At 61.3% G+C, this 21,414-nt stretch overlaps 5 protein-coding genes across 5 annotated transcripts; 1 reads left to right on the top strand and 4 right to left on the bottom strand.

Annotated features, from left to right (window-relative positions):
- PAN0_025c6149 (PLC-like phosphodiesterase) lies at window positions 1-1,130 on the bottom strand (the record flags this gene model as incomplete). Its single annotated transcript, XM_014798412.1, has 2 exons — window positions 1-666; window positions 781-1,130. Coding segments are annotated over 2 exons (1,016 nt in total), but the record flags the coding sequence as incomplete, so codon positions are not given.
- A 1,313-nt stretch (window positions 1,131-2,443) lies between these two features.
- PAN0_025c6148 (uncharacterized protein) lies at window positions 2,444-3,762 on the bottom strand (the record flags this gene model as incomplete). The annotated part of the gene is made up of 2 exons (XM_014798411.1): window positions 2,444-3,179; window positions 3,725-3,762. The coding sequence occupies 2 exons, from the start codon at window positions 3,760-3,762 to the stop codon at window positions 2,444-2,446; spliced, it is 774 nt and encodes a 257-aa protein (XP_014653897.1).
- Window positions 3,763-4,177: 415 nt separating this feature from the next.
- Window positions 4,178-12,529, bottom strand: PAN0_025c6147 (beige/BEACH domain-containing protein; the record flags this gene model as incomplete). Its single annotated transcript, XM_014798410.1, has 1 exon — window positions 4,178-12,529. The coding sequence occupies one exon, from the start codon at window positions 12,527-12,529 to the stop codon at window positions 4,178-4,180; it is 8,352 nt and encodes a 2,783-aa protein (XP_014653896.1).
- Window positions 12,530-13,158: 629 nt separating this feature from the next.
- Window positions 13,159-16,521, bottom strand: PAN0_025c6146 (DUF221-domain-containing protein; the record flags this gene model as incomplete). Its single annotated transcript, XM_014798409.1, has 1 exon — window positions 13,159-16,521. The coding sequence occupies one exon, from the start codon at window positions 16,519-16,521 to the stop codon at window positions 13,159-13,161; it is 3,363 nt and encodes a 1,120-aa protein (XP_014653895.1).
- Window positions 16,522-19,093: 2,572 nt separating this feature from the next.
- PAN0_025d6145 (RNA annealing factor) lies at window positions 19,094-21,395 on the top strand (the record flags this gene model as incomplete). The annotated part of the gene is made up of 5 exons (XM_014798408.1): window positions 19,094-19,282; window positions 20,014-20,032; window positions 20,517-20,779; window positions 20,870-21,023; window positions 21,106-21,395. 5 exons carry the CDS (start codon window positions 19,094-19,096, stop codon window positions 21,393-21,395), a joined length of 915 nt encoding a protein of 304 aa, XP_014653894.1.
- Window positions 21,396-21,414: the final 19 nt, after the last annotated feature.

Genomic DNA, 21,414 nt, shown 5'->3' with positions numbered 1-21,414 from the left:
TTTGTGGCGTTTCCGATGGGCTTGGCGACGTAGCTGACGCCATTCATGGCAGCGGCGGCCTGGAAGACGCTGCCGTTGCCCTGGTCGTAGAAGTCGGTAAGCACAAACGTCGGGTAGCCCTGGCCGTGCATGGCGGCGCAGTTGTTGGCGTCGGCCATGATGGAGCTGTAGCTGTTGGTGGTGGCGATCTGCGCCGTGTTGGGCACGAGCACGGTGGTACCGAACAGCGAGAAGGACGAGTCGAGGTAGTGGTTGACGAGGTACATGAGGTTGGTGGGCGAGCTGCCCGAGTTGATGCGGTCGACCGTGCAGTTGAACGGAGTGGCCGTCTGGTCGTATGCGTTCTCCCACGTGTTTTGGAAGTGCGGCAGGATGTAAGGGACGGACGAGGTGTCGGCCGAGTTGTCCATGAACACTACCACCGTCTTGCCTGCGTCGATGAGCGAGCCGAGCGACGGCCACGCGTCCCTGGCGAGCGCGGCGCTACCCGGAGCGTACGCCTTCGAGGCGAGGCCAGTGGACTGGAAGGCGCTGGCGAACGACGACGCGGCCTGGTCGTCCGAGTTGACAATGAGCAGCGTCACCACGTCGTTCGGGTTGCTGTCCACCCACGTCTTGACCTTGGTCAGGTACGACTCGAGCGTGCCGCCGTTCTCGAGCGAGCACCTGTTCGACGCAACGAAATGAAGTCAGAGCTAATTCATATGGGCGGTGGTGGGCGCAACTGTCCAACTTGGCGGCGCCGATGTTGACGGAGCACATGGGACAGGGGACACTTACGAAGAGTGGCAGAGGTCGATGCCGGAACCGGAGGTGGAATTGGACGACTTGTGGGCCTGTACCTGGAGAAGCCTGATGCCGTCGTTGAGCTGCTGGCTGACGGACTGCTCCTGGTTCTTGCCCACCGTGGCCCCCGCGAGGGTGCCGACAGCGTAGCTGTTGTGCGCACCGATGTAGGTGACGTTGGAATAGAGACGGCTGCAGAGCGAGGCGTCTCCGTTGCAAACGCTCGCGCGCTTTGCCAGTTCAGGGAGGGCGCTGCGCTGCGAGGACTGAGGCAGTGCACCGGCGAGTTGGGCGACGAAGGCCAGAGCCACAGCGGCACTGAGGAGCTTGTTGAGTTGGAACATGGCTGGTGAAGGAGAGAATGTAGTGAGAACCGACGCCGGCGCCGTTTGTATGGGAGAAAGTAAGAGCAATGGAGTTGCGAACACTGCAGTGAACCAGTCACTTGTGGGTGTCAAGAAGAGAGCGGGTGGCGAAACAAGAAGAGAAGGTGGTGGTGGTGGTGGTGGTGGTGGCGGAGAGGGTCGAAGTGTCGGTAAGTTTGAAAGACGAGACGGCGACCAACGAGTGACGGAAGGCTGGGGCCGAAAGAGGAAGGTATGTGACAAGACTCTACGAATGCCAAAGCTGTCGGAGGGGCGGGATGGCGGTTAGAGAGCGAGGGGGCGTTCGGGGATGGATGACGAGGGGAAGAAGGAGGAGAGCAATCGATATGTCTCAAGGGCAGGAAGGGGCTTAGCGAGCACGTCGGCGTGAGCGTGCTGACGAGCGCTTCTCTTGGCTCTGCTTTGCTCTCATGCACCCTCTTGTGGCTCGGCTCGGCTCAGCATCGCGCTCATCCTGCTTGCCGTCGACAGCACTGTGCAGCACATCGAGAGGCGTGGGCACGATTCGGCCTTTCCCGACATGCCGTGCTGTCGGGATGGCCGACCTTGCGGACTGCTGCTTGACTGTATGCTCAAGGCGCGGGGCGGTGCTGTCTCGGCGCCAAGGGTCCGATTGGTCCCTCTGGCTGCAAATCGCTCGGCACGACGCCGCGCGGAATGCCAAGTCAGCAGATTCCAGGGTTGCCTCCGGTCGGAGTTGGGCCAAAACCTTCCGAGGTTTGGCTGGTGTTGTTGTTGCTCGCGCGCGCGAAACATAACAAAATCAAAAAAAAAACAGACCCTCTCTCATGCGTGCAGGTCGCAAACTGAACGCTGTGCCAATTCACCGGGTGCCGGATCTGCGCCAACTTTGCCGAGCCAGTTCAAGCGTGCTCTCTTCACAGCCTCGTCAGGGTCTGCGTAGAGCAAGGAAAAGTCGCCGAGGATCACGCTTTGACGCACGGGTCCAGCAACTGCGCTTTTCGCCATGCCGGCACTGAGACCCACTTTGCTCAGCACTCAACACCCAACCTTATTTCGGGACCGCTCTCTTTCGACGAGCGTCTCGAGCGTCTCAACAAGGTTCAAGATTGGGGGAGAAACAATCAATTCGAAATTGCGAAACAAGCGGCGAATGCGAGTGCGAGTGCGAGTGCGAGAGTGAATGCGAGCGTGGGTGTGAACGCGAGTGCGAGTGCGGAAATGGATCGATCGATGCAGTCAAGAAATTGAGAGACAAGAGACGATCGGAAAAGACCAACCTCTTGCGACAAGACAAGGGAGGCGAGCGCTCAGGCCGTCTCGATGGCAATCTGGCGCGTCTTCGAGTGCTCCTCCTTCTTCTTGGGGATCTCGAGGCGCAGCAGGCCGTCGTTGAAGCGCGCCTTGAGCGACGCGTCGTTGGCAAGGTCGGCGGTGAGCGGCAGCGTGAACGAACGGCTGAACGAGCCGTAGACGCGCTCCGAGACGAGTGCGTGGCCGACGGCGTTGTTCGTCTGCTCCTTCTTGGTCACCTGGGTCGACGAAGCGTCCTTGTCGCCACCGTTGGCGTGCTCCTTGCCGATGGCAGCCTCCTCGTTGGCAGCGGCAGGCTGCGAGCTGTATTCGCTCTTCAGATGGCCCTCCAGAGTGAGCCTGCGTCGGTCAGCATCCACGTTGATCTTGACGTCCTCCTTCTTGACGCCCGGAAGCTCGGCGGTCAGCACAAACTTGGTGTCCTCCTCGTGCAGATCCACCTTGGGGCCCGACCAGATGCGGTAGTCGCCCGCCGTCACGTTGGGTCGGCCGGCAGCTGCGGCTGCAAACGGATTCATGAGCATCAGATCGCGCAGCGACGACGACGGGAACATGTCAAAGTCGTCCAGCGGCGAAGAGAAGAAGCTCGAAGGACGAAGGAGAGACATGGCGGGACGGGCGGTGCTGAAGCTGCGTGCGGTGGGAGCGGTAAGACTGTTGGGGCGGGCGCTGACGAGAGGCGAGATGCTAGCGGAGCGGGTGGCGGAGCCGTTGCGGGTGATGGCAGCGATCCTGGAGCTCGGGAGTGGGAGTCGAAGGGCTTGGCGCATCAAAAGTGGCGAGCGGGTGAGTTGGGAATAGCGAGTAGTAGAGTCGCAAGATAGATGTGCTGTGAGTAGAGTGCTGTGTCGATGATCGATCTTTGCTGAAGCTGGATGGGGAAGGTCTGGCGGTGGATCGAGGTGGTGCTCTTCTTATACCTTTCAAGCTGCATCCGCCTGCTCTTCGGAATCGCTGAGGGTCGCCCTGTGGAGGCGAGCTTGGAGAGGCGGAGTCATGGTCAGCTGGTTCCATTGCGCATTGCGAGAGCCAGTTGGACGCACGCTTCCAGTCGAGTCCCGAAGCTACGAATCCACGGGCGTGGGAAAACCTGTCCAGATGGCGGTGGCTGCGGACGGACCTTCCGACAGCTCTTGGGACTGGCCCGCAGCACCTCGACGGAAGAGTCTCGATTCTTCTCTGACTTTGCATCGCTGACGTGGAAGCGCTCTTGACTGTGACGGTAGTCAGCTCGTGACTGAGCAGCCGCTCTGCAAACCTTGCGCGCTGTCAAGGACCGCGCTCGAGCTGAGCGGATACGCTCCGCTTCCGCCATGTGACAGAATGAAATGAAGCGGGTAGCGGGTGTGTGCTGCACGCAGCTGCACGTAGGGTCCACACGCCTCCACAACCCTGTCGAATTTTCTCGTGCTTTCGAGACGCGTCAAGTGCCCGCCCTCCGTGCGCGCCTTCCGTACTGCCACTACTCAGTCACCCCGACGGGAGCGGCTGCAACCGATGCTCAAGGTTCAGCGACTCGCCGCTTCCGCTAGGAATGGCAGGCCCGCCCTTGCAATAGGCAGGCAACAAGCTCTGTCGAGTATCTCTGCAGCCGTGACTTGTGACATTTTGCATTGCACTTGATGGCTCTAGAAGTCCGTGGAAGGCTCCGAACGAGCACGGATGCTGATTCAGTCCATCGAGGCTTGGAGGCCAAGAACGCGGTCGTAGTGCGGAAGGGCAGCGACGCCTCAACTCTGTCCGCTTGTACTGGAAGAATCGAGACCAGAAAGGTCGTCAAAATAGCCGGAGCCGTCGATGGCATCGTGGCAGTGCGCGCAGAAGCGCTGCTGCGCGGGCATCGAGCGGTGCGCCGCCGCACACGCGCTGCAGAAGAGGCCGCCGCAGCCCGCGCAGTGACGGCGTCCATCCAGCATGCCGAAGCGTCGACGGCAGCTCGCGTTCATGCAGTGCGACGCCACAGAGTCCGGCACCGGCACGCCTTCGCCCATCAGCGTCCACTGGTACAGCCGGCCGTGCTCGTCGCCCGTCAGCACCATCCGCGGCGTCGTGGCGATGGCAGTGACGAGCGGCGGCCGACTGCGCGTCGCTCCGCTGCTTCCTGCCCTAGCTGCACCGGCCGCTTCCCCGCCAACCTCTGTGCCTCCGAGTCGATCGTGGTGGTCAAAGATGTGCAGCGCGGCCAGTCGCCACACCAGCTCGGCGGACGATGGTGAGGCAGGGCCGTGGTGCGCGCTGTGCGTACTGCCTTCCGACACCATGCGGCGTTGTTGCCTCGACCGGAGCGATTGGCCTGCACCGGAAACAGATCGCTTGGACCCGGCAGACAATTCGGCAGCAGCGGCGGAAGCATGCACCGAGACCGCCTCCCAGGCAATCACCCTGCCACGGTGACCCGTCAGCAGCACCGCCAGACGTCCGACGTGGTAGTCTCGCTCCAGGAAGCTCAGGCTCGAGATCGGCTCGGACAGGTTGGCGCTCGTCGCCAGACATGCCAGCAGCTCGCCGTTCACCGACCACAGCCGCACCTCCGGACCGCACGCCGTCGCCAGATGGCACGTCTTTTCGTCGATCGCCACCAGATGCACGCTCGAATCATGCCCGCGCAGCGTCCGCACGTATGCGCCTCGATTGAGGTCCCAAACGATCGCCGTGCCGTCCTTGGAGCCAGTCAGCACGACGCTCCAAGACGCGGAGGCTGCCACGCACAGCACCGCGTCGTCGTGCCCTCGCAGCAGCCGCGACAGCGTCACTTCGCGCTTGGCGCCATCGAGCTCCCAGATGCTGACCATGCCGTCAGAGCTTCCAACTACGATCGACCTGGCCCGCGCCTGGGCGATGCACGTGATCCGGTCCGGAACCATCTGCTCCACCGCGGCCAGCGGACGCCTGGCGTCGCGTGAGCTGTACATGCGCAGACTGCCGTCCAAGTGGTCCGTCGAGAGCGAGACGCCCAGCTTGGGCAGGATGAGGTAGTCCCTGGGCGAGGCAAACGCTCGCTCCGGATGGAGCGGATAGATAAAGTGCACCGCATTCTTGAGCGTCCGTACGGGCGCGATGCCTTGGACCACCAGACGTGGGTGCTCCAGCAGCCCGAATCGGTCGCTCGCCGGTAACGTCGGATGCAGCCGGCGCTTGCGCTGCGGATGCGGATGATGGAAGAGCTTCGATGGTGTTTGTCCGAAATTGTGGATCACCTGCGCCGCCGCTTGCCGCTCCATGGCCGATTCGATCGCGTCCAGGTCGACCGCATCCTCGTAGCTGAGCGGATGGAATACATTGGTGCTCTCAACAGCTTCCTGACCCCTCGATCGATAGCCAAAGATCAAGTCGATCCAGTGATGCAGGCGCTGCGACACGTATTCGGACTCGAGCGCCTCGCGATGCTTGAGCACAAACAACCGCGGATCCTGCTTGGCCCACGGAGGCAGCTCGACGTCGTCGATCACCTCACCCGCCTGCGTGATGCCAAAATCGAACCGGTTCGTGTTGCTGAGGAACTCGGGCAGGTAGAAGAATTCCGGCAGCAGCTCGCGCACGTCGCCTCGCGACAATTCGGAGGCCGACATCCACGCTTTGCCCACCGAACCGAACGTACGATCGGCAAGGTCGAAGTTGCCGCCTTGCAATGCCATCAGCAGGCGCTCGAAGGGCCGCGTGCGGATCAAGAAGCCGCACACCGTCGACGCTGTAGAGTAGTGCGTGCCGTAATGGAACGGGTCCATATCGACTTCCTGAAGCTGCACGTAACGATCCTCAAACTCTTTGCGTCGAATGGGCGTTTGGGCTCCCATGGGCAGCTCGAGCTTTCGGAAGGTTGCCGGGTCAGTCAGATCCAGCTCCTCGCTGGTATAGTCGGCCAGCACCCAAGGGAAGCACGGGAACTGGGTGAGGTCGTTCATCGAGCGCCCAGCAAGCGTGTTGAGCGCCATCAGGTAGGCAAAGTTGCTCAGCCGGCCCTCTCGCCACGCCGTGGTCATGGCGCCCCAGCTTGAAGAGCGTCCCAGCACTGCGCCCGCCAGCCTGGATCCGAAGCCAGACGCGGACGCAGCCGAGGACGAAGACGACGAGACGCCTACTGTCACTCTTTCACGGATCGCTTCGCGCATGGCCTCTGCCGATGACACTGCGGACGGAGCGCGGATCTGCAGCTCCCGATGCATCTTCTGCGCAGTGGCTGTTTCCGGACACACCACCAGGCAGCTCTGTCCGTCTTCAAAGAAGATTTCCACCGCAGTTCGCCGGTGAAGCCACGAGCGGCGATGGCAGATCTGCACCGAAGTCCACGCCCACTTGCGCGTCTGAGCCTCACCTTCGAGGTCGCGGATGAGGTCCGACGGTTTGGATGCATCGCCGGCCAGCGTCGCCATGACGAGCGTGTCGCGCTCCTCGGCGGGTGCTTCCCAAACGTTGATGAGCTCTCCGTTCGGGCGTTGGAAATAGTCATCCATCAGGTACACGCAAAGCTTGCCGAGGATGAGCAGGCAGCCTCGCGACTCTATGCCGACAACGCGCGAGGTGTTAAAGACGGCTTCAATCACGTCGCCGCGCTCGAGGGAACGCAGGACTCGCCGGTACTTGTCCTCGTGGAACGACTCGCCCAAGGCATCGGCAGCGCTCGAATTGGCAACATCAGGCAGCTCCAAGGCCGCATCGGGTGCTTGAGCCTCTGCTGCACGAGTCGACGCCTCTGATGCGGGCGGAACGACGAGAGCGTCGTCCATCGACGCCTCTGCACCGTGCCACGACTCCCCATTCGCGGCATCTCCGGGTGATGAAGCCATTGCCGGCTCGAGGGTCGCCTCGCTCATCTGGGGCGCCATGTCGGTGTTCCGAAGCATCCCTGGATCGATTCGTTGAAGCTTGAGTCGGATCCGATCGGGGCCCTCGGTTGGATCGAGTCGCCAGATCGGCTTTGCACTCTGACTACTGCCTGCATCCAGCAGCGCCCGCTCTCTCGTGAGACTGAACTGCAGCTCGCGCCACTGCATACCGGCAAACGTCTGCATCTCGCGAAGATCATTGACGAACTTGGCTTTACGCACGTTTTCCGCCTCGACGAGGCTAGAGTGCCAGGCGACCATGCGATTTTCGGTGCTCGTCACCAGCTGCTCTCGGTTGTCGACGCGGCGGAGGGAATCGTGCAGCTGCTGAAGCCTCTCCATGTGTGCTGCCGCCCGCAGCGTTTCTCGACTTTTCGAAAAGCTGTTCCAAGCTGCCTCGTAGGGAAGCGGACTTGGTGGAGCGGCATCCTCGGTGCCGTCGTTGTCGATGGCGCTCCTTTGCTGAGATTCGTTGAAAGCTGCGAGCGGTGCGCCCTCTACTGCCGCAGGTCTCGCCAAGGCCACGAGATTGAAGAAGGTGAACGCCTTGATGTAAGGCTCCTGAGCGTCGTCAGAGCCCGGCGCCACGCGCAAGACGTGCAGAAGGTGATTGACCAGACACTCGAAGAAGGTTGAGTCCTGGTTCGCGGGATGCAAAACTACCTCGTGGTTCTGCAGGATTCCATCCAAAGTCTTTGCATCGGATTGGCAGGCTGCAATTCGCAGCAGGATGATGCGATTGAGGCTCATGTAGAGCGTGGCTGCGGCCCGCGTATCCATCTTTGCGCCAGTCCCATCTTCCGAAAGCGGGAGAACGCGGAGCAGGGCCAGTGCTGCCTGTAAGAGCTGCTCTTCCAGTTCAGCTTGACCGGACAGGATCTCGTCTGAGGCTGTCTCGATGAACAGGGCGATGGTCTCAGCCGAGGCCAGTGCCTGGCGAGGCTGGCTCGCAATCACAAGCCGGATCTTGCGGGTCGTTTCGGCCAGCAGTGCACAACGGAACACGGTCTGCTGCGCGAGATCGGTGGGCGGCAGCGCCTGGTCGATCGCCGAGAGGATGGCAACGGAGCCCGTCGATAGCAGTGAGTCGGCCGCCAGCTGTGCTACGAGAACGAGCAACGCGTCCGCCATCTCGACCACGTCGGCAGTCGTGGCATCGAGACCTCCCATCCGTGACCGAGTCCCTGCACTGCCTTTGTCCTCTGCGGCCAGGGTTTTGGGTCCAAAGCTCTGGTCCGCGTCAGCTGTCAGGTTGTTACTCCTGACGTAAGGAAAGATGCAGTCCACCAAACCACGGAGGATGATGGGCGAGAAGATCAGCTCTCTGAGCTCCGGAGAGTGCCGACCATACGCCTGCAAGAGCTCGATTGTTTCAATGAGCACGGTGACCTCGTTGGTCGTTTGCGCCGCTTGCTCAAGAGCTTTGAGGTCGACGTTCATCGAACGGCTGCGCTGGCGCGTATGCGTTCGGCGATGCGACGCTCCAGCCGCGACGATGTGATGCGAAGAAAGCTCCGTAGTTTCCGCCTCGAGCGCTTCCGAAGGCCTCGAACGAATGAGCCGCAAGCGGCCGGGCAATCCGCTCTTCCTGGCCGCTGTTGTGCGCATCCCCTCTTTGAGACACGAGAGAATCGCGCGCAAGACTGGCGCGCACGCGATTGGTTTGGACGCTCCGCGTGTCGGCAGAGGCACCAGCGTAGATAGCTTTGGCACAGGCGAGGGCGCCTCAACACCGAAAAGCGCAGACCAAAGAAGCGGCAGGACGGAAGAGGCAGACCAGAATCGGGGCAGGAGACGCTCCAGCACCTTGAAGCCGCCTGACGTACTCAAGCGCTGCGCGTACTCCAGCTCCGGATGCAGCAAGAGTCGCGTGAGGATCTGCAGCGCCAGCTCGGCCGCCTTCGTCTCGGCGCGCGGGTGAATGAAGAGCAGCAGCCATTTTACGTTGACCACATCGGCAAAGCGAAAGAGGTGGCTACGCCGCTCCGCCAGCATCTGCGAAAGTAGCTCGAAGATGGCAAGTGCCTGCCCAACGTCGTCTGGTGTCTTGGAATGTGATGCTTCAGGCACCCGCATCGGAGACGAGGAGGGCAATGCTACAGGACCACTGATGCCAGAGATTCCTGCTTCGCTTGCATCGGTGGTTGCTGCCCGCTTCGGCTTCGGCCGGACTTGTGACGTCGTCGCGATTTCGACTTTAGCCTGGTATTGAGGTTCCGTCGTCCGGCACAGCTGCGCTGCAAGGTAGGACGTCACGATGCGCACCGACGCTTCGGTGAAGGAGAGCGAGAGCACGGCTCGTAGCGCGTCGACCACAAGCGTAGTCGACTGCCCTTCGTACATGCCAGATCGGATGGCGTGGATGAACTTTTTCACGATCTGCATCTTGGCGATGCGCTTGGCATTGAACCTCCTGTGGCGCGATGTACGCAGCAAAAGGGCAAAATGCTCCAGATGCATGATGCGAAGCTCTTCTTCTGTGCGCGACCAGAGCTCAAAGTCGAGCATGATGATCCGATAGAGGAACGGGTTGACCAACAGCGAGTTATCCTTCGTCTCCGCATCCGACATCTCGATCCCCATCGCGATGAAGAGTGTCGAGACGATCTCGGCGTTGAAGAGGTGGCTCTTTTCGCCGAGCAGCAACCCAAGCACTTCGTAGCCTTGGCAGCGCTCCACGTCCTCACTCAGGCGCCACGAGCGCGAGATCAGCTCGAGGAAGAGATTGAGCGTCTTGGCGAGCGTCGCGGTCGAGTCGGCATCGGCAATGAGCTTGAGGAGGACAGCGCAGCCGCCGAGCTTCCAAATCACCTCGTCGAGCGGACGCGGTACGAGCAATGCGGGCTCGCCATACATCTTGGCCAGTCCAAACGAGGCACCGATGGCCTCTCGATTAAGCGGCACCGCCTGGTTGAGCACCACGCGCGAGCCGGATCGCTTCGAGGGATCCGACTGGCTGTTCGCAGCAGCCGCAGCGCGGCCAGCACCTGCACTCCAGCGGTCGAATGTCGCCGTGTTGGCTGCATTGATGACAAAGTACAACCGCTCCTCGGCGATCAGATCGCTCGCCCTGCCTGCGATGGCGGTGACAAGCGGCAAGTTCGACAGCTCCTTCTCTGATAGCGCCACTGTGCTGGCTGCACCATTCGACGCAGCTGATGCCGAGGGCCGGCGAGCGGCCTGGTCGAGTCGTAGATTGATGTTGGCGCTGGCACTGTAGGTGAGGAAGCGACCAAGCGAGTCCTGTGCGTTGCCCGTGTATCGTGGACCAAGCTCGTAGAAAACCAACGGCAAATCGTTCGGTATGGCGTCATCTAGCAGCATTGTCGGTCCGAGCGACCAGACGAGCCTGTTGGTACGGCTGCGTGATGCTTGCGCTGCATTCGGATGCGCTTCGAAGCCAGAATGCGGCGGCGAGCCCAGTACGGCGCGTACGGGATTGGCAACATGGCCAGCGCCTCCTCCCGCCGCCTTGCCGCTGAACGCCGCGTTGCGACCAGGCTCTGCCCAGGGCGCGAGCTTCTCTTCAACGAGCTCGCCGTCAACAAACAACCTGGCTGGCGACATGTGCGCGCCGCCTCGCGGACTTGCATGGACGAAGACGAGATGGTACCGCCGGCCAGTGGCGAAGGCGAAGCTGTTGAATCTGGTCGGCGGGACGGATGAGGCGGCCGAGGTCGTGTAGCTGAAAAGGCCTGTACCCGGCTCGATGGCGAGCTGAACGTGAAATGAGCGGTGGGCATCGTACAGCGTGAGCAGGTCGATAGGGAGACTCGGCTCGAATCGTTCGATTGAGAAGGTGGTGATGAAGGTGAAACCACTCGAGGTAGATGGTGACGGTGGAAACGGACGCGGGAGGCTGGAAAAGGCGAGCGAGGCATGTCCGTGTTCGGCCATGCTGAACAGCACCATGTTGGGCTCTTGCGAGGTGCTGGCGACCTCGTTCAACAGGTCCAGTACGCGATGACGATCGTCTTGGCCGCTTGCATCCGAATCTTGGAGCTGCGGAGTGGGCGTGCAGAGGTAGATGAGCAGCTTGCGGCCGTCCTTGTCGGGGATTCCAGCGGCAGCGTACAGATGTTGCAAAATTTGAGCTACCAGATCGCGGTGAGTCTCGATGAGGGCGGCTGTATCATCGTCGACACTGGTGGGCAATGTGGCATCGAGCAGTAGTGCCGAGAGGCCAAAGTTTGCGAGGGCCGTCTGGTTCCTGCGGCTCGTGGCAACCAACCTGCGTAGCGTGTGAAGAACGATGGACGTTCCTTCGTCATCCAAGCCGAGCCGAGCTTGCCCGTCCTTGCGACCGGCGTGACCGAGCAGAAGCTGGACGAGAATGCGAATAGTCTGAGGAAAAACCACGTTTGGTACCGGTGTCCACTGGTCCTTGACTCTGTTCATGAGCAGAGTCGTTCTGGCCTCCTCTGCGGTCAGAGTGATAGCCTCTCCTTGCTTCGGATCGTGATCGCCGAGGAATCTCCGCGTTGAGACAATTCTGCCTGCGAACGTAGCCACGTCTGCGACGGCCAGACCCAACAACGAGCCATAGACATGATCTGGCGGCACGACTGCGTTTGCGGCAATGCCAATTGCATCCTGTAAGCCCTTCCACCCGACCGTGGTCTCGAACGCCTTGAGGTTGACGGGATGCTGAACGAGCGAGGCGGCTAGGATCGCAAGCGCGAGCTTGAAGATCTCCACCTGCAGCTCTGCCTGGCCCTCTTCGGCCTTGTTTCCATCGAGCGTTGAGATGAGCTGGATGACAACGAGGAAGCCACCGGCTTGGCGGAAGTCGTCGCGATAGCTGTGAGCTCTTGGTGGCGCTGAATGAGAAGTGCCCTCAACGAGCATGCGATGGAGGTGGCCGCCGAGATGTAGCTTGGTCTGCAGATCGTCCGGCGCGCATCTGTGTAGCGCCTCGAGGACGGAGAGCAGTTCATCGCGCTCCATCGATGCCGTTGTTTGGCGGAAAGGTTCTGAATCGGCGGTTGACTGCGTCCATAAGGTCGATGTGGGGGCGGGACTGTCGTGATGCGTACTGCTGAGAGGACTTCCGACCGACGAGTCCGGTGCCGGGGAGGGAGGCGGAAGCAAGCTTGTTGGGCTCTGTTCGTTTGATGCAGCTTCTGCGTGCGGTCCAGGGGCGAGAAGCGACGAGTCTGCCGCAAAAGGCTTCTGATGTCCAACATCGTCGCGCTCTTGCGTCTGTTGCGCCGTAGTCGAGCCATCCTCCAGGTCCGGGTCCTGAGTGCGAGCAGACATGGCTTCGCTTCACGCCACTTTATGACCGCATTCAAGTAGAGCCTCTTATCGGTGCGAGGCTGAAAAACGGTCTCCTAGACTGCGTGCTGCTTGCCGCTTTCCCGTATCGTCTTGTGTCGTGAAACGGGTATGAGTTTGTGTGAGGCAAGGGTTGGTGTTGGTTGGCTGTCACCTTGGACGCCGTGGTGTGCTCTGGCCAAAGAAGGGCGCAGTCAGGCGAGGAAGGGCGTTGGAAGTGTCACACTCCACTCTGTGTCACTCGTTCTCCACCTCGCGGCCCGCTGCAGCCGCCTCCAACTAATTTTGCTGGCACCGCACGGCAGATGGCCCATGCACCCGCATCCCGAGCCTCCTTCATCTTTATCTCTTCATCTCGGCGATCATGTGCTTGGTTGCCGCCGACCTCAGGGCCCCACATTTTGAACCCAATCCCACCTCTACTGCAGCCGCACTTGCAACATGGAGCTCATTCAGTTGCAGACGACCAAGCAAGGGTGAAAAATGTATTGTCCAGAGGCAGCACATGCTAGTTGTGCCGTCTTTGAGTTGATTACTGTACAGCACCAGAAAAAGAGCGAGGGGAAGGCGAAAGTCGATAGTAAACAGAGGCACAGGCCGAGACAAGGCTACTAGCGCTGGTATCCGTACAGACCACCGCGTGGCTGGCCCGATCCGGGCTGCGAGCCGTGCGATGGCGCATAGTAGCTGCCGGCGCTTGGGTGCTGGGCGTGCGCCTGAGGCTGAGGCTGGCGGCCTGCAGCGTGCATGGTCACCTGCGGCGGCGACTGCGCATACGCTGGCGCATGCTGTCCTGGCGCATAGTTGCCTGTGGGCTGGTATGGATAGTCGCCGGACGCCTGCCGTTGTGGCGAGCCCATGAATCGCTGCGGCTGCTGCAGATGCGGCGGCGAGGTCGTGTAGCCGCCGGCCTGGTACTGGTTCGGCGTGGGCGCGATCACCGTGCCGGGAGAGATCTGCTGAGCCTCGCCCGGCGTGGGTGCTCGAGCGCCGCCATATGCCGCCTGGGGTCCCGGCGAGCCATACCCGGCAGCAGGCGCACCGCCGTTGCTGCCGTACAGCATGTTGCCGTACGAGCCCAGGCTCGTCTGGCTGCCCTGGGCGCTGTGGTGGACGCCCATGCGAGGCGCGTACGACTGCGCGTTCTGGCCGTATGGGTCCACGTAGCCTGGCTGCTGGGGCATGCCAGCCTCGTAGCCAGGCGTCGACTGCACCGAGTAGCTGTTGTACTGTCCGTGCGCACCCATGCCGGCCTCGGGCGACGACTTGCCACCGTAGGGCGTGCCTGTAAGCGTGTCTTCGAGCGACTCGCTGTACAGGCTGTTCTGACGCTTCTCGAGAAGGTTGTCGCGGCTGTCGCGCGCGGCGACGTTCGACATCTCAAACTCCTCGCCGCCGTGCATCGGTCCGCCGGCCATATAATTGGCGTACTGGTCTTTGAAGTACTCGCCGCGAGGTGGGCCCATGCTGCCGGGAGTACCGACGCCCACACCGCCGCGAGCCATCGACATGCCACCAAGCGTGGTGCCAGACATGACGGAGCGCGCGTCCGAATCCTTGGAAGGATCGTATTCCAGCTGGTCTTCTTCGATCGCGGCGATCTTGAGACCGCCGGCCACCTGATCGGTCTCGACCTTGCGACCATCGACCATCGCCACGCCCGTCTCGAGGCGGCCCTTGTACACCTGGGGCAACAGGTGCTTGACCTTGGCGTGCACCATGGGTGTGAAGAGCTTCGAGTTGAGCGTCGGGTGACCGAAGCGACGCTGCAGACGGTTGTGGCGCGCATCGCCGCCGTGGATCTTGGAGGCGGCAATCTCGGCCTCGTTGGGAATGTACCAGTCGAAGCGGTCGTCGAAGGTGCGACGGCAGTAGATCTTGAAGCCGATCAGCATGAGAATAGGCGGCAGCGCAGCGATAGCCTGGTAGTAGTTGAGCGTGTCGAGGACGACGGCGAGGATGAGGATGACCTGCATGAAGCCGATGCAGAAGAGCAGACGGTTGATGACGGGTCGCCAGAGCATGCCGCCGGTCTCGTGTTTGGTGACGAAGACGTACATCAGCTGATACTTGTAGATGAACGAGCTCATCCAGAAGGCGACGGCGGAAAAGATGACGACGAGCGGTGCGAGCGGCGCGTAGATCATGGCGACGGCCGCCATGAAGAGGAAGTTGGCGTAGTAGATCCAATAGTCGAACACGGGCGGCTTGGTGTACTCGCGCACGTCGCGAGGGGTGCGTCCGAAGAAGACCTTCTGGAACCATACGAGGAGCAGCTTGATGGCCTGTGCCAAGTCAAAGACGGCAATGTAGCCACGAAGAGGCAGCCAGGTGAGCCAGTAGTTGGACTGGTTGAGGTACTGCTGCTTGGTGGCGTAGGCGGCGTTGCGACCGAGCTTCTCGATGATGGCGAGAGCACTGTTGTGGTTGATCTCGACTACAAGCTGCGAGACGAGCGAGAGAACGACGCCGATGAGCGAGAAGAAGAGGAACTGGGAGACGACGAGGAATCCAAAGAGCTGACCGACGAGCAGACGGTCGAGCTTGTAGCGCGTCTGGACGCCTCGGTACTTTGCGATCCTGCGCATGGCGAGCGGGAAGAAGAAGGAGGCGATACCCATGATGATGGGAGCCCCCAGACCCGAGACGGCAGCAAAGGTGAAGGAGCTGCTGCTCTGCCAGGACTTGAGCCAGCCAAGCCACGAGATGGAGGTGAGAGCGGCCATGTTGGAAAGGAGCGAGACGATGATGAGCGGGAAGATGTTCATAAAGAAGAGAACGAGAAGCATGAGGAAGCCGAAGAAGCTCGACTTTGCGCGACTGGCACGCGAGCGGGTGAGGTTCCTCCAGATGATGCCGGTGGGCGGCGGTGCGAGCGCGATGCGCATGCCGCCGGGCTTCTTGCCCTTGAGCACCTTGGCGGCGGCATGGGCGTAGGGCACAGCCGCGAGCGAGGCAAAGCCGTACATCTCGGGCTTCTTTTCCTGGATGGTGTCGCGCTGGTGCATGACGGCGGCCTCGACGCGGTTGATCTGGTTGGTGAGGTAGTCGATGGCATCTACGCGTTCGCCGCCGATGCCCATGAAGCCGCCGATCCTCTTGGTGGGACGCTTTGAGGGCAGCTGATTCGGATTTTTGAGGTACTTGGCGAGGACGTGCTCGAGGTCGCGGACGAGGTCGTTGTGCTTCTCGATGAGTTCGGGGAGGACGCCGACGCGACGGCCGATGTGGACCTCGGTGGTCGGGTAGGGCATCTTGAGCTCCGAGAGCACGGCGCCGAGCGCGCCGTCGGACTGGTAGCGCGTTTTGACGTCGGTGAGCATGAGGGTACGTGCGTGGAAGCTGGTCTGGTACTCTTCGGAGCGGAAGTAGGACCAGCGAAGGCGGACCATCTCGCGGTAATGATACCAGATGAAGGAGAGTGCGATGATGGTGCCGACGTAGCTCATGCCGACGTGAGCCCACATGTAGGTGCCGTGTACGTTGGACATGTTGAGGTAGTTGAGCTTGTTGGTGACGAGGTTGCCGCCGCCGTTGCGTGCGTTGTATGCAATGTCGACGGGCATGAGCACGACGGACATGAGGACGGCGAGGGTGGTGAGCATCCAGCGCATCATGCGGATGAAGCGGAGGAAGGTGACGCCGTCGAGGCCGATGAGAGGGAGGAGGTCGTGCTCCTTGTACTTGACGATGGGCGGGATCCAGCCAAAGAAGCCCTCGGAGGCCTTGGGGGGAGCCTTGCCATCTTCGGCATACTTGTACTTGGGCGCATAGACGATCTTGTTGTTGGGGCGGAGGATCTGGAAAGCAAGCACGGTGAAGAGGCCGAGACCGATGAAGGCGACGAGGGTGATGCCGACCTTTTTGATGTCGGTACTGCCGTTGGCGTTGAGCTGCTCGATCAGCGCGTTGGGCACGACGCCGCTCTGTTCGGCGCGAGCTGCCAGGTGAATGAGGGTTTGGGAGGGCGTCATGGTGGAGGAACTGGCTGGCAGGCTACGAGCGCCACACCGAGGGCCACGCGATGTGAAGTGGGTGTTCTAGCCTTGATTGGCGTGTATAGGAGCTGAGCGGCCTCTTTGCCCTGTGAATACCGTTGCAGCCCTATCGATTGGACTGGAGCGACGCTCACTACCAAAGCGTGCAGGCAGACGGTTGCAAGTGGAGCCAACGAGTCTGGCAACGAGTCTGGCAGAAAGGATCGATGTCACGAAGGAGCCAGCTCGACTTGGTGATTGAGTGCTTGAGGTAGGGGAGGGTCGCTGTAGGAGATATGCGGGCGTCTATTGATGGTCGTTACTGAAGGGCTGGTTGAGGTTGAGGAGGGAGCGCGACGACGACTTCACCCTGGACAGCGAAACGAGACGTGACACTGACAATGGCGATGGCGGTTGCGATGGCTGACGGGAGTGAAGGAGGAGATAGAGAGAGAGAGTGGGAGGTGCGAGTAAGGAGGAAGCGTTGCAGCAGCTGACAGTGGAGGTCGAGTTTGAGTTCATCACGACGCCCTGCTTGGCTGGTACAGCGTACGCAGCACGTCGCCACACTGCCGTCACCCTCTCTGCCTTCGGCTTGGCTGGCTCAGACCGACGCCAAAGTTTTAAAGCGCAGACCACGCAGAAAGTGAAATTCATGCTCAGACGTGAAATTGGCGCTGGCACTGCCTCCTTTCTTTTTTTTTAGTGTGCTCTTCGCGTCAGTCACACGGCCCAGCGCCCAAAACGAAGCAAGCAGGTCAGGCCGTGCGAAGGAACCCCCACCCAACTCGAATCAAAGGGCCGCTCGCTCTGCTCTGCTGGAGCGGCCGACTGCCAACTGCTGCACCTTCGAGCTGTTAGACAGTCTGGGGTGCTTTTGCGCCTCTGCACGCCTGCATGGCCACGGCTGGCTCCCCTCTCCTTGAACATCCGACTCGATTCGACCACGGGACCCCCTGACCAGCGGAGCTCATCGCTCGCGCCCCGCTGGCGGCACCAGCTTCTGGAGGCTCGGTGATTTCTGGGCTCCGCAGAGCTGAATTCTGACCCCTTCAAAGCGCGTACGGGTACGGCTCTGGCCTCGCTCGTTTTGTGCAGCGCGAACAGTGAATACCTGAACGGTTCCTGAGCCCGATGTCCACGAGGACGAGAGCCAAGGCGAGAGAGGGAGGGTGCGAACGGAGGTGCTTCTAATTCGAGTTCGAGATGACGGCAAGCTGCTGCACTCGCTCCTCGGCAAGCCAGCCTGAGCTTGTCGGTTTGGCGCGCCTGGCCCTCAGTCAGCTCGTCGCGCTCCCCCGACCTACTCACAGATACGCACACAGCACACAGAGACACACACTTTGCTCGCATTCCTGGCTTCGTTCTGCTTGCGCCTTTCGCAAACATTCGCATATTTCGATGTGAGTCCATGATCGCGGAAGGCAGCCGATACAGCAGACAGATCCACAGTTGAGGCTACGATAAGCTCGGATCTCATTCGACAGCATTTCACGCCAGGCAGCGTCGAAAAATCGAGAATCCAGGGGTGCCGACGCGGCCCCCTGAAAAAAGCGCAGCCCAGCTTGACTTGACGCGGTGGCTCTCTCAATCCCTCGGCTACGGCCATGGCACCCTTAGGACGCCGTTCGGTGGCATGCTCGCCGACCCAAAACCGGTTTTCTTCGCAAGGATCGGCGACTCAGACCGACCAGTCAAGAAGCGCTTGACGTCGACAAGGACGCCTTGGACGCCAGTGCCATACGGCCACCGACGTCAGCGGCAGCCCACTCACGTGTCAGAGCGGCGTCCACCAGGCACGGCCAAGCTCACTTCAAATATCGCATGCACACATACCTGCATGGCTGTGCAAAGACACTGAGACCCGCCGTCGCCCTTGCAGCAATGTTGGTTTCACATTTGGACCTCTTCAGAGCAGCGGTCAGCCGCACCGCACTCTTGTCGGTCGATCCGGTCCCAGACCCGATCGCTCCCATTTCTTGCCCGTGATCAGCAGACGCTGCCGATCCGCTCGCCAATTGATTCTGGAAATGTTACACTTTCGTCCTGAACATTGCACAATCCCTTTTCGTGCGACAAGAGCAACGATCACACATTCGCTGGCGAGCCTTCGAGTCGGCGGCTGCGCAGGGTCGGTCTGCAGTGCACGCTTCTGTCGAGTCGAGCCGAACCGCATGGACTGACTCGTCGCGCGCGCACACCGCTGCGCAAACGAGGCGGGCAACGCAACAGCGGCTGAGCAGAACCCTCCTGCACGCCCGCACTCTACACCCTCCCTCAACACCATCACCTGTTTCTGCAGCCACTTCCATCCGCATCAGCTCAGCCGCATCCAACACCAGCCCTTCACACGAACACACCCTTCTTCCTCAAACCAACCCCCATCTCTGTTCAAAATGGTCAGCATGCCACAACTCCCAGCTCCATCCACCTGCCGTTGCGAGCCGGGCTGGCCTCGCATCGCGATCCCCGCCAACTCGCACATTGCCTCCACGCGCGTATTCGCGTCCACGTCCTTGTTCGCATCCGCTGTCACCTCTCCTGCTCTGCAAGCCGAGCCTGCTCCGCCATGCGCATACAAGCCGCCCGATCGGAGCGCAGTCCGTTGACGCGTCCTCCGCCACACTCGCATCTCGAATACTCGCCAACTGCTATCATCGAGGCATGTCCCAGCGTTGACTGCTACTCGCTCGAGCTCACGTCGGTCGCTTGTAGCAAGCATCGACAGCGCCGATGCTTCGGTGCATCCGCACCGCGCGTCAACTCCGCCATGCGGACACCAACGAGTGACAGATCCGCGGCCCGAAGGACTGCGATTCGATCTGCATGATTGGAGGGCACACGGCCGACGATGCTGTACAGATGCAAGGACAGACGGAGACGGCAATGTAGCGAACGCAGGCTTCGCGATGCTTGTGCTGCTCGGTAACCTGCCCCTAGGAGACAGAAAAAGCTCGATTAGCTAGTGTCGATCGGCCAAAATCAGCTTGCACATCTCCGGTCATGGCTCAGCGTGCCTCCGAACACCATCAGTCTCGCCTTGGACCGAGCCACGGGAACATCGAATTCTGACCGAACTTGCTTCTCCGACTTCCACCTTTCCGCAACCTCTGCCTTGCTGCCGCCCATGCTGCTGTTCCAATACCGCCCCGACTCGGCTCTTTTGCGAACTTCGACCCTGGTGTCCCCACCGCCATCGCGGTCTCTATCGCCAATGCAATCGTCCGGCTTGCCTCATCTCCACCTACGGCTTCTTCCGCGCTCTCTCGTTCTGAACGGTCGCACATTTGCTCGTCACTCGCGCTTCTCGCCATGCACACACTCCTACTCTGCATGTGCCATTTGCTGCCGATCACGATGCTGCGTCGATCCTACGGTCCATTCATGCGACTCGGATCTGGCCTTTGCCACGATCATGCGATCTTCACGATGCCTCTCTCCGCATACTCTCGTCTACGCCAATGCTTCGTGCTGCTGTCATCCCAACAGTCCATGAACATTGACAAGCGTGAGTACCGCCGAAGCCACGAGACACGCAACGAGACGAAGGGCAGCCATTGCGGCTGCCACGACGCGCTGCCGTAGGGGAACGAGCGCCAACAGCCGCCAAGGTGAAAGGGCTTGCCGATGTGCATCTCGGATCAAGCCGACCACTGGTCCGCACACTGGTATATGCACCGAAAGTCCCCCAACATCGTTGCGACTGCCACATGCCTTCACCGAATTTCGCCGTGCAAGGGACTCCTCGTGGTAGCGAGGTGCAAGCGTCCTTGCAAGTACGGCCATCGTGACACGTGCGCGCCTCGTCTGCGCTGCTCTTTCCGGCTTGATCCGTCTCGCGTTCGACCTTGTCCGCAGCACTGCATGCTCACACTCCGACCTGCACCCTCCAACGCTGCTTGCGATGAACCGTCCCTCAAACGATTCTTGCGGTCATCTGCCTCGCACCCGTGCATGCATCGCCTTTTGCCTTTCTCTTGTCTCTTGTACAGCCCTCGAGGAGATCATTGCCGCTCGCCCCAAGCGTGCCGGTGCCGGTGCCGGCCGTACCGGCCAGCGCGGACGCAAGGGTGGCCGCAGCGGCCGTCCCAGTGCCAAGGCTGCCGCCGTCGGCGCCGGTGCCCAGAACGCCGCGGTGATCGCCGCCTCCAACCGCAACAGGCCCCCCGTCGTGATCCCCGGCCGCAGCGCCAACACCGGCAGCAAGATCATCCTCAGCAACCTGCCTCTTGACGTCACCGAGGCACAAGTCAAGGTTCGTATGCAACCCCCGCACACCACAAGAACTCAATGCATGGTTTTCGAACGGAATGCTGACTCCACGTGCATCCCTTCTCGTTGGCAGGAACTCTTTTCCACCACCATCGGCCCTCTGCGCAAGGTGGCCATGAGCTACCGCGCCAACGGCCAGTCGACGGGCGTCTGCACCGTCGAGTTCCAGCGCGCCGACGACGCCGGTCGCGCCTACACTCAGTACAACAACCGATTGATCGACGGCAGTAAGTACAGACGCTGAGCATCCAGACTACCGTACAAGCATCGTGCTGATCCACTCGCCTGGACCCGCTTCACCGTCAACAGAGAAGCCGCTCAAGGTCGAAGTCGTCGTGGACCCCGCCAAGGTCGCTGCGGCGCCAGCAGCTGGTGCGCGCGGTGCCAAGGGTGCAGCGGGTGCCGCCGCCGCCGGAGCCAAGGGCCGAGGTGGCCGTGCTCCTGCCGGTGCTGCCAAGCGCGGCCGCGGCGGACGTGGCAACGGCAGCGGCAGTGGCGCCAAGCGTGAGGCGCGCCCCAAGAAGACGGTCGAGGACCTTGACGCCGAGATGGAGGACTACAACAAGCAGGGCTCCACCGACGCTGCCCCCGCCGCCTAAAGTGCTACGCGCCGGAGGC

Source organism: Moesziomyces antarcticus (genome assembly GCF_000747765.1).
Source record: "Moesziomyces antarcticus DNA, scaffold: scaffold_v10025, strain JCM 10317, whole genome shotgun sequence".
NCBI lineage: Eukaryota > Fungi > Basidiomycota > Ustilaginomycetes > Ustilaginales > Ustilaginaceae > Moesziomyces > Moesziomyces antarcticus.
Note: the sequence above shows the minus strand (reverse complement) of the source record. Positions and strands in the feature narration are given on the sequence as shown.